The following is a 14,916-nucleotide window of genomic DNA, read 5'->3' on the forward strand; positions in this document are numbered from 1 at the left end:
TTATTTAATTCTGAGGTGCCCCCTGGTCAGGGGTGGAGAGCTCGGTGAGGGAATGAGGCGATGTAAGAAGAAGATGCTCCTTGACGACTTTAACGGAAGGAATCCGTACGGTGAGAGGAAGCAGAGAGGTCAGGATTGGACAGCGGTCTTGGGCCAAAGACCTGCGCCGTACGGCAGACGACTGTGAGAGAGAGAGAGAGAGACGGACCGGCCATCTAATTCCCTCACCCTCCTCTGCTTCTCTCTCCGCTCTCCCCTCTCCACAGCCGGCTTCGAGGACCTGTGTCCCCTGGGAGTGGGGATCATCCCGGGCCCTGGGGACACGCGCGAAGGTGACCCCCTAGCAGCGACACGACCGCCACAACCACACGCACCGCACCGTAGCGACACGACTGAGAGGGTGGGGCGGTTGGAAACACGTGACCACAAATACTCGGCGCCGCCCGCTACGCAGTGGATGCTGACGAATCCGTTGTGACGTAGTTCTAAGAGAAGGAGCAGGAGGCCGCGTGCGCCGGTGTCATGGTAACACAAATTTACCGCATTTATGAGAAATCAATGTGCCGCGTGCAAATTGCGCAAGTGGCAGAACGCGCAGCAACATCGCCCCCTGCTGTGCAACTGCCCCAGGGGAGCGGCGGCGCAGCAGTTAGCACGCCGCGCTCCTGATCTGGCGACCCGAGTTCGATACCCGCTCACGGCCAACACCAGTGACGATTATTTTAACTGGTCCTGGGCCTCCCTCCCATTGGTCGACTCAGCCTCACACGAGTACCTGGTGCGGTGTGTAAACGTCGCCACTCGGGAGACAAAGACGGCCGGGCGTGGTGCTGGGCACCCACCCTCTCGTGCGCCGTGCCGGCCTTCGTAGGCGTCCGCAAACAACACTTGCCCCGACAGTCCATACGAGGCTATACGGGGGGGGATCTTTGTCTTTGTGGCGTAATTGTTGGCATCGCGCGTCCGCGTGTGCGACCGTGCTCCCAGACATGAACGAGTGCGTAGAGAACCCGGGCATCTGCACCAACGGGCAGTGCATCAACACGGACGGCTCCTTCCGCTGCGAGTGTCCCCTGGGTTACAGCCTCGACTACACGGCCATCAACTGCATCGGTGAGCTGGCCGCATGGCGCGGCGCTTTCAGATGTGCCCATGCGGCCGTCTGGAACGCTCTTCCTTTCCGATATTAGACAGCCACCGGAGCGGTGCACTTTCATATCTAGATTGCAAACGCATTTCTTTCGGAACGATTCGTCACCGGGACGACGCCTCCCCCCCTGCCCCCTGCGGCTCCCCCACCCCTCCCTCGTCACAGACACGGACGAGTGTTCCATCGGCAACCCGTGCGGCAACGGCACGTGCGCCAACGTGCTGGGCGGCTTTGAGTGCGCCTGTGATGACGGCTTTGAGCCTGGGCCCATGATGACCTGCGAAGGTAAATGTCCTCTCTCGCCCGCCCCCCCCAATGAAACGGCGTGAGTGACGGCTTCAACGAGGCGTTTGATTGCCACGTCCATAGCGACCCACAATGCCGTCCAGCGATGACTGCTAGAGCAAGTCAAGTACTGTATATCAGTGAGTAATTGATGCGTAAATTGTGACTTTGCGTGTGTGACTGCGTGTATGTGATTGCGCGTGTGTGACTGTGTGTGACTGCGTGCGTGACCGCGTGTGTGTGATTGTGCGTGCGTGACCGCGTGTGTGTGATTGTGCGTGCGTGACTGCGTGTGTGTGATTGTGCGTGAGTGACCGCGTGTGTGTGATTGTGCGTGACTGCGTGTGTGTGATTGTGAGTGACTGCATGTGTGTGATTGTGCGTGAGTGACTGCGTGTGTGTGATTGTGCGTGAGTGACTGTGTGTGTGTGATTGTGCGTGAGTGACTGCGTGTGTGTGTGATTGTGCGTGAGTGACTGCGTGTGTGTGATTGTGCGTGCGTGACCGCGTGTGTGTGATTGTGCGTGAGTGACTGCGTGTGTGTGATTGTGCGTGAGTGACTGCGTGTGTGTGATTGTGCGTGCGCTGCTGCCCAACAGATGTGAACGAGTGTTCCCAGAACCCGCTGCTGTGCGCCTTCCGCTGCATCAACACGTTTGGCGCCTATGAGTGCACGTGCCCCACGGGCTACACGCTGCGTGAAGACCGTCGCATGTGCAAGGGTACGGCGCGCGCACGCAAAGACAAAGGTCCCCCGTGCAGCCTCTGACAGACTCTTGGGGCAAGTGCTGTGAGCGAGCACCTACGAAGGCCAACACGGCACACGAAGGAGGTGGGCGGCCAGCGCCACGCCCGCCCGCCTTCGTCTACCCAACGCTGACTCGTGTCGCCGGGTTCAGAGCGCGGTGCCCTAGCCACTGCACGACCGCTCCTGGCACGTCCGTGCGTACTGCACGCAAGGACCGAAACACGTAAACGTCTGGGCGGCAGGGCGGGGCAGTGGTTACACTTGTGCATCACTGCAAAAAGCACTTGGGTTCAATTCTCGACTCGGGTGCCATTCCGTGCGTGGAGTTTGTGTTATCTCCCCGCTTCTGCGTGGGCTTTCTCCGGTTTCTCCAAATTCCTTCAATAACGGCATTGAGTTAAATATCCCATTGTAGCAGGGCGCTACTGAAAAAGTCTTCGCACTCAGTGGGGCTTTCCTGGTTAAAGAAACAACAGTCATTATTGTTACGATGTTCAAATACCAAATAGATACCTTTTGCAAGGAATCAAGTCTGCATTATTACCCACACTCTATTTGGTGTTTGAACCTCTTCACACCTCGTGTTTTATTGGCAGAAAGACCTATTCTTATTTTTCAACACTTTGATACTGGCGAAAAAGGCCCCGTGAAAATCATGATGATTTTTATTACAATATCATGAACCTGTGCACCCGTTAATGTGTGCGTCAAAAAGAGCGCGTGATGTTTTTTTGCCACCGTCAGTTGCACAGTTGTGCAGCACTTTGATCTGCAGAGTAAACGGGAGTCAGCGACTTGGATAACAAAGTAACGATGTGACGCATTCATCCAGGAAACGAGCCTCATGAGCCTCTCGGACGCTTCTTGCGGAGGGTCCCGCATTGATTTATTACGTTCGACAAAACTCCCGTGAGCGGGATGCTCAACTCGCAGGAGTGAGCCAGAGTTGCCTGGATAAAACCCACCACACCCTAACGGTCCGCCGTACAGACGGATCCCCGCGTCAGCGGCCTGTTCCCACCGTGTCCTGTCCAGCGCTTCAAGGAAACGAGGCAGATTTTAAAAAGAATATGGGACGTGTTCCTGAATAAACATTTTTAAAGTCACCTTACGCCCGAGACCCTTGGGCCCAGTATCACCAGGAGGCACGCCCCCCTCCAGCCCACCCCCTCCGCCAGCCCCCCCTTACCCCCCCGACCACCCTACCGCCCAGCTCCCAACGTGCGCAGCTCCTAGGCTTCCCACATGTTAACCACTCTGCTCTTCCCCAACAAGCTCTGTGAATGAGGACACGCACGACCCGGAACGCCGGGCTGCACGTTTACTGTCGGAGTGTAGCGTCCGTCGGAAATGCGAGCGGAGAAATATCTGAAGAAGAACAATAGATCAGCTGCGACCCGCGGTGCGGGCTCGCCGCTGGCGCTTGCGCTGCCGTCGCGGGCCCTCAACGGGAACCCGTTGTGCTAGCGGCGCTCCAAGCTGCTCGCGGCACTCCGTGTCGTCGAGGTTCCCGCTGTGAATCGATCGTCTCGTTGACTTTGCGTCGCCCGCGCGCGCAGACCTGGACGAGTGCGCGGAGGGACTGCACAACTGCGACTCGCGGCAGATGGTCTGCAAGAACCTCATCGGCACGTTCATGTGCATCTGCCCGCCGGGCATGGTCCGCAGGCCGGATGGCGAGGGCTGCACCGGTGAGTTTCGGGGGTGCGCGTGAACGCCACGGGAAATCCGCTGGCACCCGGCGACGAGACCTCTCTCCAGCCAACGAAGGCACAGCATGCCACGAACATGCGTGTTGCATTTTATGTATGTTATGTATAAATAACTTCTTTCGCACCGTACATAGCCAACCGCGCTAATCGGAGGTGCGAAAGATGGTCTACACCCTCGGGTAGTCACATGACCTCTGCCCGTGATCTGGTTGGAGGTTGCCATCCCATTTGCCCACAATGCCATGCGTCGACCAGATTTTTCAGGGTTTTTGGAAACTACGGCGTTTTCTTTTTCGTTCTCTGAGAAAACCGTGGAACAAACGTTCCTGGCGACGATTACCCTAAAATGTGTCGTAGTGTGTCATGGCCTAACGGGTGCCATGGTCAACAATGGTCTCCACCAGTGCTTGGTCTGAGCTTCAGAAATTATTTCCCCTCACGGTGGGTGGGGGGGATGAGGATGGGAGTTTGGAAAATATTCCATGAGAAATCCAGCCCTGGTCCTCGTCCACAACACCGCGCCGTCCCCTACCCGGCTCTCCCCTACCCCGTTACGCCGCCGTGCCGACCACCGACCTCTGGACGACCCCTGCTGTCCGGAAACCCCCCCCCCTCCCCCCAGACGAGAACGAGTGCCGTGCCAAGCCGGGCGTCTGCGAGAACGGACGCTGCATCAACACGTTCGGCAGCTACCGCTGCGACTGCAACGAGGGCTTCGCGGAGAGCGACAGCGGCGTCGATTGCCTGGGTATGCGGGAGGGTGGCACGGGGGGGGGGGCGGATGGGGGGGCAGGGGGGGCGGCCCCCAGGCTCCGACAAGCCCAGTGCTAGCGTCGCTCAAGCCCTGCGGGGTGACTTGTTTCTCCGCATTACTCGACGCGGGTGCCGCGGTATCTGTGCAAAGCTGGACACGTTGCAAGTTTTGAACGTTCTCTGTGATTACGACTGCAGCTTCGATTGCCAAAAACACACGATGAAATAGGGAGAATTTTAGTAAATGTGCCCCGTTGTTCAGCGTTGTTGTTCAGCGTTGTTGTTCAGCGTTGTTGTTCAGCGTTGTTGTTCCACGTTGTTGTTCAGCGTTGTTGTTCCGCGTTGTTGTTCCGCGTTGTTGTTCAGCGTTGTTGTTCAGCGTTGTTGTTCAGCGTTGTTGTTCAGCGTTGTTGTTCCGCATTGTTGTTCCGCGTTGTTGTTCAGCATTGTTGTTCCGCGTTGTTGTTCCGCGTTGTCGTTCAGCGTTGTCGTTCAGCGTTGTCGTTCAGCGTTGTCGTTCAGCGTTGTCGTTCCGCGTTGTCGTTCCGCGTTGTCGTTCCGCGTTGTCGTTCAGCGTTGTCATTCAGCGTTGTTGTTCCGCGTTGTTGTTCAGCGTTGTTGTTCAGCGTTGTCGTTCCGCGTTGTTGTTCAGCGTTGTTGTTCAGCGTTGTTGTTCAGCCTTGTTCAGCGTTGTTGTTCAGCGTTGTTGTTCAGCGTTGTTGTTCAGCGTTGTTGTTCAGCATTGTTGTTCAGCATTGTTGTTCCGCGTTGTTGTTCAGCGTTGTTGTTCAGCGTTGTTGTTCAGCGTTGTTGTTCAGCGTTGTTGTTCCGCGTGCTCGGTGGACCACGCGGAGCGCCCCTTGGGCAGAGGCCACCGGTCCGCCCCGCTGTGTGACGTTTTTGAAAATAAAATGCCGTATTCTGTGCATTATAAATCGCTCTGGGCCTAATATATAATGAATACGCTTCAACACACACACCCCCAGCTTAATGCCTTTCAATGTAGAGAGCGGAGCATGAAACAACAGCAACTCTAAAGCAGCGACAAGACTGCAGTCGTGCTCACGAAAAGGTTTCAATTTTTTCACATTGTACTTCTGTGAACACAACCCACCTCTGCCACGACACACACCGTCTGTACACACACACACATGCACCTTCACACCCACTCCCGTGCTCACGCCTACCTATTTACAAACACGCGCACTCCTGTTAAACACGCACGCACGCAGACAACCGCCAGGGCCTGTGCTTTGCCGAGGCGGTGCAGGGCCTGTGCCAGATGTCTTCCAGCAGCCGGCAGGCCGTCACCAAGTCCGAGTGCTGCTGCGACGGCGGGCGTGGCTGGGGCGGACACTGCGAGATGTGCCCCTTCCCCGGCACGCGGGAATACCGCAAGCTGTGCCCGCACGGGCCGGGCTACACCACGGACGGACGCGGTCAGCATGCAGCGCACGCACGCATACACGCGCGCGCGCACGCACGCAACAAAGACAAAGATCCCCCGTATAGCCTTAACAGACTGTTGGGGCAAGTGCTGCAAGCACCTATGAAGGCCGGCATGGCCTTTGTCTCCCCAGTGGCGATGTTTAATACACACCGCACCAGGTACTCATTTGAGGCTGAGCCGACCTAGGGGAGGCCCAGGACTGCTTTAGATGATTGTCACTGGTGGTGGCCGTGAGCGCGAGTCGATTTCGGGTCGGCGGATTTGTAGCGCAGTGCGTTAACTGCTACACACTAAACAATATTCAAATCTCTTGACACGATATTAAGCTCTGTGCTGCGTAGGGTTTTTTTATTGTTACGAGTGGAGCTGGAAAGATCTCTTGGCCATGATTGGTCGGGACGGTACGCTGCAGTGTGTATCGGAGGGGTCAGTGCACTGATTTTGGGGCGCCACGGTGGTGAGATGCTAACTACCTTGCCTGGTATACAGGAGGTCGTGGGTTACACCATCATCATCACGGTGGCTAGGAAATGTTAACTACCTCGCTTGGTATACAGGAGGTCGTGGGTTCGTGCCGACGCCTGTGTATTTGGAGTTTGCGTGTTCTCCCTGTGGTCGCGTGGATTTTTCTCCGGCTCCTCTGGATTTTGCCTCGACATTTAGAATCAGCTTCTGTTTTAGAGTATTTGGCTGCTATAAATGTCCACATGAAAATCCACTTTTGTTGAACTGTAATGTGTGGTCAGGTTTCTTCTGAAAAAGGGCTAAATAGCTCAGTGGGACCTAAGCTGGTGAAATAAAAATAGAGAGAATGGAGAAAATTACATCACAGGACGCCCATGAGCCTAACAGCTCATTGGGCCCTTCCAGTTGACATAAATGAAATCTATCTGCCGATAAAAAACAAATCTCTCTTGTCAGCTCCTTGAGTCACCCCGGTGCCTTCAGCCGCTTCTCAACGCCTCACTTTGGGTGACCGGCTGGGGTAGTTTCGGAGTCGGATACCTAACGGAGGCGAGCGTCGTAGAGGCGGCGTCCGTCACGCCACACAAGCTGAACGGGGGGGGCGGTCCGCGTGTCTGCTGGACGTCTGCTTCGTAGCTCATCGGATTCCTCCGGTATGAGCAAATAAATATTCTGATTCTGATGTTTCCCCGCAGACATCGACGAGTGCAAGGTGTTGGCCAATCCGTGCCACAACGGGGAGTGCATCAACAGCGCCGGCTCCTACCGCTGCATGTGCAACCGCGGCTACACCACGGACATCACCTCCACCGCCTGTGTCGGTAGGTCCGCGGCGGCGTCTCCTCGCTCGAGGCGTCGGCAGCCCGAGGATTGCGTCGTCCGAGGAGACTGAGTAGTTTTGACAGTGGACGGTGCTCAACGTAAGACACAACTCAAAACAACAAGCGGCTGCCTACGTGGAAATGTGTACCCAACTAGGAATTCGTTTCGCATTGAAACATTTAAGATTTCACATTTTTTTCGGACAATTTCAGATTGAACAAAAAAAAATCCCTTCCACGATTTTCAGATAACCCACAGGCGCGTAACCATTTGCGTGTCTTCCCGCGTGGCTCCTTGAGCCCATGCGGGAAAGTCGCAGGAGCGACGCAACAACAACGACAACAACGCACGCGCGGCGTCAATCGAGGTGGAGCCACTGAGGCCGCCGCCACACCGGCCGATCGACCCAAAGCACGCCGCCGCCGTACACAGCGGTGCGACGTGGGCACCCTGGAACGAAGAAACGCTTTTTGTTCTATTGACGAGCGAGAGAGACGGTCACGGGCAGCAGGAAAGGGGGAAGTGCTGAGCTTGAATGTGCAAAGTGTTTGCTAGACTCAGGAGCCACAGGGAAGTGGAAAGGCAGCCACATGATGAGCTGAAGCCAACAATTTCCCAAGCTCTGCAGCCCTCTTATATTTGAATATCTTGTCGGCCAATTGATGAGTGGAAAGAAACCAGAGCGTCTGGAGGACACCTAGACGTGCGATGGGGAAACACTCAATCCCATACACACGGAACATTATTATTGTTTTGTTCTCCTGGCGAGCAAGGGAAGGGAGTTTCGTGACGTTTGTGTGATCCGCCAACCCTCGCCTCCGCAGCGCTGAATTGCAGACACGTTTTACTCGTCGCTACATTCCTTTGGTACCCTTATGTGTTGCCTCTGCAGACTTGGACGAATGCTCACAGTCGCCCAAGCCGTGCAATTTCATCTGCAAGAACACGGAGGGCAGCTTCCAGTGCTCGTGCCCACGTGGCTACATCATGCAGGAGGACGGCAAGACCTGCAAGGGTGAGCTCTCTCTCTCTCTCTCGCTCTCTCTCTCTCTCTCTCGCTCTCTCTTGCTCTCTCGCTCTCTCTCTCGCTCTCTTGCTCTCTCGCTCTCTTGCCACCCTCCCAAAGAAGGCCGCTCCTTTCTCCACCAGAGCCACCCCGCCAAAATGACCAACGACGTGTGCGTACGTGTGAGCGTGCGTACGTGCGTGTATATATGTGTGTGTGAGCGTGCGTACGTGCGTGTATATGTGTGTGTGTGTGAGCGTGCACACTTGCGAGCGTGCACCCGCGGGTGTGCGAGTGAGCGCCTAACACTGGGCGTGCTTCGTGTCTGCCCGCGTGGCGCCGCAGACCTGGATGAGTGCGCCAGCAAGCAGCACAACTGCCAGTTCCTGTGCGTCAACACGATCGGGAGCTTCAACTGCAAGTGCCCACCCGGCTTCGCGCAGCACCACTCGGCCTGCATCGGTGAGCACCCCCCCCACCCCCCCGCACCCCCCCGCACTCCCCTACCCCCCCCACCCCTCAAAGCCCCCTACCCCCCCACAGCGCCCCGGTCCCCAGACGAGAGTTGGTGTGACGCGAGGGGCGACGGCGGCGTTTCTGTCTGGAGCTCGCGCGGAAGCGGCGTGGGCCACGCCAAACGGGCTGTTGGCGAGCGCCCGTTAACGCCGGCGAGGAAAATATAACAATGCCGACGTTTAGTTTAGCGCGTTGCGTCGCCGACGTTCCTGCAAACTGCATCTCTCGCTGTTGCCCAGGGGGATTGCGGAGAAGCGGGAGAGGCAGCAGCTAGGCGGTGAGCCGGTGCCAAAGGTTTCCCAAGCTCTGCGGTCCTCATTTCATTAAGATATTTTGAGTGTAAATACACGAGCGTGTATTGTGACCAGACTCATGCCTTGATGTCTTTGTCCATAGTGCTGATGTTAACACACTTTTTCAGGCTAAGTTAACCGAGGCAATTGGATACCCGCTGGCTACCGATGGCCTTTCAAGACCCGGAATTGAACGCAGGTCACCGGGGTAGCAAGGGCACAGACCCTCAGACACACACAGAGGTACATCAAGTCAAAGATCTCCCATCTAGCCTCTTCTAACACTGTTGGAGCAAGTGCTGTTAGCGAGCAGCACCTATGAAGGCCGGCACAGCACACGAGGGGGATGGGTTGCCAGCACCACGCCCGGCCGCCTTTGTCTCCCCAATGCTGATGACACCGCACCAGCTACTCAATTAAGACATGCGTTGACCTAGGGGAGACCGGTTCAGATACGCACCACCGATATTTGCCGTTAGCGAGAATCAAACTCGAGTGGCAGGGTTTGTAGCGCAGCGCACTAACCATTGCACCACTGCTCCCCACATAGGTACGCAAGACAAAACACAAAGACACCCCATATAGCCTTACCAGACTGTTCGGGCAAGCTCTGTTAGTCAGTAGCATCTCTGAAGGTCGGCACGGCACACAAAGCGGTGGGTGGCCAGCACCACGTCCGGTCGACATAGGTACACGGACACACGCGGACACACACACATACCTATGTAACCCCGCGTGTCCGTTCCACTCAGACAACAACGAGTGCGTCTCCCAGCCGAGTCTGTGCGGCGCACGAGGAATGTGCCAGAACTCGCCGGGCAGCTTCTCCTGCGAGTGTCAGCACGGCTTCTCCATCGATGGCACTGGGGTCAACTGTGAAGGTCAGTCAGCGGCACTCCACAGCTCGGCTCTTCTCCATTGCCCATTCACTTCCTCTTCCCTTCCTCTGCCCCTCCACTTCTCTCCCCTACCCTTCCCCAACCCCTACTCACCCCTTTGTCATGACCCCTCCCCTACCCTTCCCAACCCCTACTCACCCCTCTGTCGTGACCCCTCCCCTACCCTTCCCCAACCCCTACTCACCCCTCTGTCATGACCCCTACCTTTCCCCAACCCTCTACTCACCCCTTTGTCATGACCCCTCCCCTACCCTTCCCCAACCCCTACTCACCCCTCTGTCGTGATCACCCAAACCTCATCCCTTGCACGCACCCTGCCATCTAAATCGTGGCTTTTTTTTTAGTACCATTTTTTATTATGATGTGAAGCTCGTCGATTGAAGGCGCTGTATAAATACAAAATGAGAATAGAGATAAGGTGCGCGCTGGCGTGCGAGACCTGCGGTGTCATTCCCCGCCTTGCTTGCACCCCTGTAGTGCGGCGTCTGAGTTGATAACGCACCCGGTGTGTACTCAGCGACTGGGAAAACAGCAGCTGGATAAGTTTCGGTGAAAGCCACGCGTGTCATTTGCGTGCTCGCGATGCGTGTCTGCGTGGGTGTATTTCGATGCGTCGGGAGCGGCGGTGCAATGGTTAGTGCGCTTCGCTGCGAACACGGCCACCCGAGTTCGATTCTCGCTCACGACCAATAATAGTCGGTGAATATTTGAACCGGTTCTGGGCCTCCCCTAGGTCAACTCAGCTTCAAATGCGTGGGCTCAACCCATAAATCAATGGCTGGACAAGAACAAACAAAAACCCAATCACGTTAAATTTGGTCCTGCGCTTTATTTGGCTGAATTCCAGCTTTGAGATTTAAAATATCTGTTTGGCCGTCATGCGACGAACCTCACTCTCTTATGGCAGAGCGACTAGAGTAAGTGCTGCCCTCTACTGCGTATGGACCCCGTGTGGTCACCTGCAGGTAGCTCTATATTCCCCCCTGGGCCGTTCTCACATCACGAAGGGTGTCGCAGCGCTCCCGCGAGAGATCCGTGCGGGACATATCATCTCTGTGACGCCGACGACGGCTGTGAAACACACACAAACACACACAAAGACGAAAAAAAAAACCCGCGCTCGCAATGCGATCCGTTTCTTTCTGCAGACGTCAACGAATGCGACGGCAGCCACCGGTGCCAGCACGGCTGCCAGAACATGCTGGGCGGCTACCGCTGCTCCTGCCCGCAGGGATACCTGCAGCACTACCAGTGGAACCAGTGCATCGGTGGGTGCTGCAGTCACACCAAGCACCACCCCCCCCCCCCCGCTTCCCGCGCCACGTCCGCGTACCGCCGTCGCCTCGTCTAGCTCCGCCGCCGTTCTTGGGGCTTTCAAAGTAAATTCTTCCTGGCGGCGGCGACGACTTGGCACGTGGCCTGTAACCCCGCACTGCGGATCGCGCGGAGCACGTGTCGTCGGCAAGGGCTCAACACGAGGGTCAGTGGACTGCCGCGCGAACGTTGTGCGAAACTTCCCTTGCCGTGGGCGTCGAGGAGGTGCCGTGCCCTGCCCTGGCACGCCAGGAGAATGCGGCGGTGGTGCGGCACAAATGTGGACTTCCGCCCGTTCCGTCTGTTTGGGATCGAGTGTTTCCCCCTCACACGCCTGGGTTTTCTCCGGGTGCTCCAGGTTTCCTCGCACATGTAAACACTCATTAATTGGCCGAGTACAGGTTCATATAAAGAGGACCGCAGACCTTGGGAAATTGTTGGCACCGGCTCATCGCGTGGCTGTCTTCACGCTTGTATGTGGTTCCGCCTCTTGCCTCCCTCTCTACAAGAGTGAGCGAATACTGCGTGGCAGGTTACAAGTTGACGTCATTCTCGTGATGTTCATGTTATATGTTTGGTTATGGCCACTACTTAATGATTGGCAAAATTGGTGTTGCTCTCCACCACCGTATACAGCCCCGCACTTTAACTTGTCACGTGGTGCACAAGCGTTTAACGATCTTTTCATTATTATTTTGGCTCACCGGTAAATTTAAGAACAATAATAATATAATTATAACAATTCTTATAACCAAATGTAGTGAAACTACATCAATCATCATCGGGGAAAATCCAGGAAGTCAGCATAAAATCCCCCCAACCCAAACAAATCCACTTACATCGTGCTGTTCGTCATCGTCATCATTACCATCATCAGCCATGAGCTATCCACTGCTAGATGAAGGCCTTTCCAAGCCTTTGCCAACTCTCACACATTATCATGAAGCTATTGAAGCCACTAAACTAAAACTATTTTTTATTTTACAAGGTAAGGCCCACTGAGCTACGTAGCTCTTTTTCAGTTGTGACCTGGCCACAAATGAAAGCTCAACGAAGTGGCTTATCACGTGGAAATTTAGAGCAGCCCAAATACTCTCAAATGCGTGACGTTGATTCTAAATGTGGAGGGAAAAAACAGTGGGACCCGGAGAAAAATCCACGCGACCGCAGGGAAAAAATGCAGACTCCAAATATAGAGCAGGCGTCAGGATCGGGTTCGAACCCACGATCTCTTGTGCACCAGGTGAGGTAGTTATCATCTCGCCACTGCGGCGCTGCAATCATCGGTATCAACCCAACTAAATACGATCCAAGACTGGAGCCTGGGGGCCAGCGCCGCCACCATGACGCCGCCACTCTTCGTGTTCGCCCCTCCCCTGCTCACCTCCCCGCCCCCCCCCCGCGCTGTGAACCATGCAGATGAGAACGAGTGCGCCAACCGGCAGCTGTGCGGCTCCGCGTCGTGCCACAACACGCTGGGCAGCTACAAGTGCCTGTGCCCCTCCGGGTTCGCCTTCGACCAGCACGGCGTCGGCAGCGGCTGCCAGGACGTCAACGAGTGCTCCGGCTCGCACGCGCCCTGCAACTACGGCTGCTCCAACACCGAGGGCGGTTACCTGTGCGGTTGTCCCAACGGGTACTACCGCGCCGGCCAGGGGTGAGTGGTTCTCGTCGGGGTACGGGCCTAGCGCGGACGAGGCGTTCGCGTTCGCGTGTAAATGCACGTGGCGGAGTAAATCGAGGTGGGCTCGGAGTAAACCCACGCGGATTCGCGCGAGTCGCCGCCGGTGCGAGAGCTCGCCAGGACACGAGCGCGACGACTCAACCCGCTCGCTCTTGAGCCTCTACGCTTCCACCGTTTCTCACCCCCCCCCCCCGCCCGCCTCGCCCGTGCGCAGGCACTGCCTCACAGGCCTAGGCTTCGCCCAGGTCAACGGCGGCGGCGACGAGGGCCTGGAGGAGTTTGACGGGGCGGAGCTGGTGGAGGCGCCGGAGGGCTCCGAGGACGCGCTGTCGCACGAGGCGTGCTACGAGTGCAAGGTCAATGGCTACGGCAAGGCGGGGAGGCTGCGGCGCAGCGCCAACGGCACCGGCGGGGAGGTCAGCCTCGCACACCGCGCACGTTGCGCGCGCCGACACGCGGCACTCAGAGATGTTCGTCCTCGGAGCTGGAAATACGCTGAATGTAGCAGAAAAATAATTTTATACGACCGTTTTTAATGTGCACTATTGACCTAACTGAGACCAGCACCTTGCTGTGCCTCAGAACGTGATTTTGACAAGGGTGGCTGAAACTCAGACACCCTGTACCCTAATACTCCGACAGTGTTATCTCCCCTGAGCCACCATCTCATCCCACCTCCGTCCCCACCCCACTCCCCCTTCCCCTTATCCCGCGCTCGCAGCTGGAGCCCATGAGCCTGGCGAGCGTGGACCTGGACGCGCCCGTGACGCTGCGCCTCAACGCCTCGGCCCTCCGTCCGGGCGAGCCCTTGCTGCGGTTCACCCCGGCGCTCGCCACCCTCAACCGCCACGTGCGCTACGCCGTGGTGTCGCGGGGGCCCGGCTCGCGCGCCTTCCGTCTGCAGCCCAAGGAGAACGGCGCCTGGCTGCAGGTCGCTGGTGCCGGCAAGGACCAGCACGCGAGGCGGAGGGGTGCCGGCGAGCTGCGGCGCGGGCCGTACGCGCTCGAGATCGTGGGCCTGCCGACGTTCAAGCGCGCCGAGATGCGGCGCATGGAGCGGCAGCACGACGCGGATTACCTGCTGGGCGAGCACGGCGCCGCGCTGCGCATCAAACTGAACATAGACGTCTACTAGGCTCACGCGTGTACTAGGCCCGCGCGTGTATTAGGCCCGCGCGTGTACTAGGCCCGCGCGTGTACTAGGCCTGCGCGTGCGTGTAAGCGGAGCGGGCGGGCCGGCGTTCGTTGATGCGCGCCCACGGAGGTCGAAGTGGTGAGGGTCGGGGAGGGTAGATCGTCGTCGCGGCCATTGTTGGTGATTTGTGTGGAATTGTTTCAAATGAAATATGAAGATAGTTTTGACGTTTTGTAAATGAAACACACTCCCGGTTCTGTCGTCGTATTTCTTTTGTTTAGGAAGGTTCCAATGAACTTTTCGCAGACTGTAATTATGTCGAAGTTATCATGAATAATGCCAAAGTAAAAAAAAAAAGTGAAATTATGGAGATTTTTGAAAATTTTCCCCCAAGTGCAGCGCTAAATTCACCCCACGCCGCTGTGAGTGTGAAATTCTCAGGGCCACGAGCGGCTGTCATGGGTCATAGGTCATCCGTTGCGTTTGTTGTTACCGACAAGTTACCACGAGAACAGAAAAAAATCTCCAGGCACTCTCACAGTTTGTAGTCCTCGAATTAAGCCTCAACTCCTGTTGCTTGAAATGTCGAAATTAAGGACAGAAATGTCCCTTGGAGTGTTTTATGCAACCGATCACTGAGCATTTAAATAAATTGGGCTCTCTGGTATTTTAATGCCATGGACG

The 14,916-nt window shown here is 56.5% G+C and overlaps 1 protein-coding gene across 1 annotated transcript in view; it reads left to right on the plus strand.

Moving 5' to 3' along the window:
• FBN2 (fibrillin 2) overlaps nucleotides 1-14,619 on the plus strand; it is a 63,468-nt gene extending 48,849 nt beyond the window's left edge. The window contains 15 exon segments of the mRNA XM_061570592.1: nucleotides 267-332; nucleotides 988-1,113; nucleotides 1,316-1,435; nucleotides 2,035-2,157; nucleotides 3,743-3,874; nucleotides 4,518-4,643; nucleotides 5,881-6,087; nucleotides 7,259-7,384; nucleotides 8,278-8,400; nucleotides 8,737-8,853; nucleotides 9,953-10,081; nucleotides 11,248-11,367; nucleotides 12,833-13,070; nucleotides 13,312-13,513; nucleotides 13,819-14,619. Coding sequence (XP_061426576.1) covers nucleotides 267-332; nucleotides 988-1,113; nucleotides 1,316-1,435; nucleotides 2,035-2,157; nucleotides 3,743-3,874; nucleotides 4,518-4,643; nucleotides 5,881-6,087; nucleotides 7,259-7,384; nucleotides 8,278-8,400; nucleotides 8,737-8,853; nucleotides 9,953-10,081; nucleotides 11,248-11,367; nucleotides 12,833-13,070; nucleotides 13,312-13,513; nucleotides 13,819-14,232 — 2,369 coding nt within the window. The 3' untranslated portion in view covers nucleotides 14,233-14,619.
• Nucleotides 14,620-14,916: the final 297 nt, after the last annotated feature.

This window comes from Lethenteron reissneri, chromosome 46, assembly GCF_015708825.2.
Source record: "Lethenteron reissneri isolate LAM-NWPU_2019-01 chromosome 46, ASM1570882v1, whole genome shotgun sequence".
Taxonomy (NCBI): domain Eukaryota; kingdom Metazoa; phylum Chordata; class Hyperoartia; order Petromyzontiformes; family Petromyzontidae; genus Lethenteron; species Lethenteron reissneri.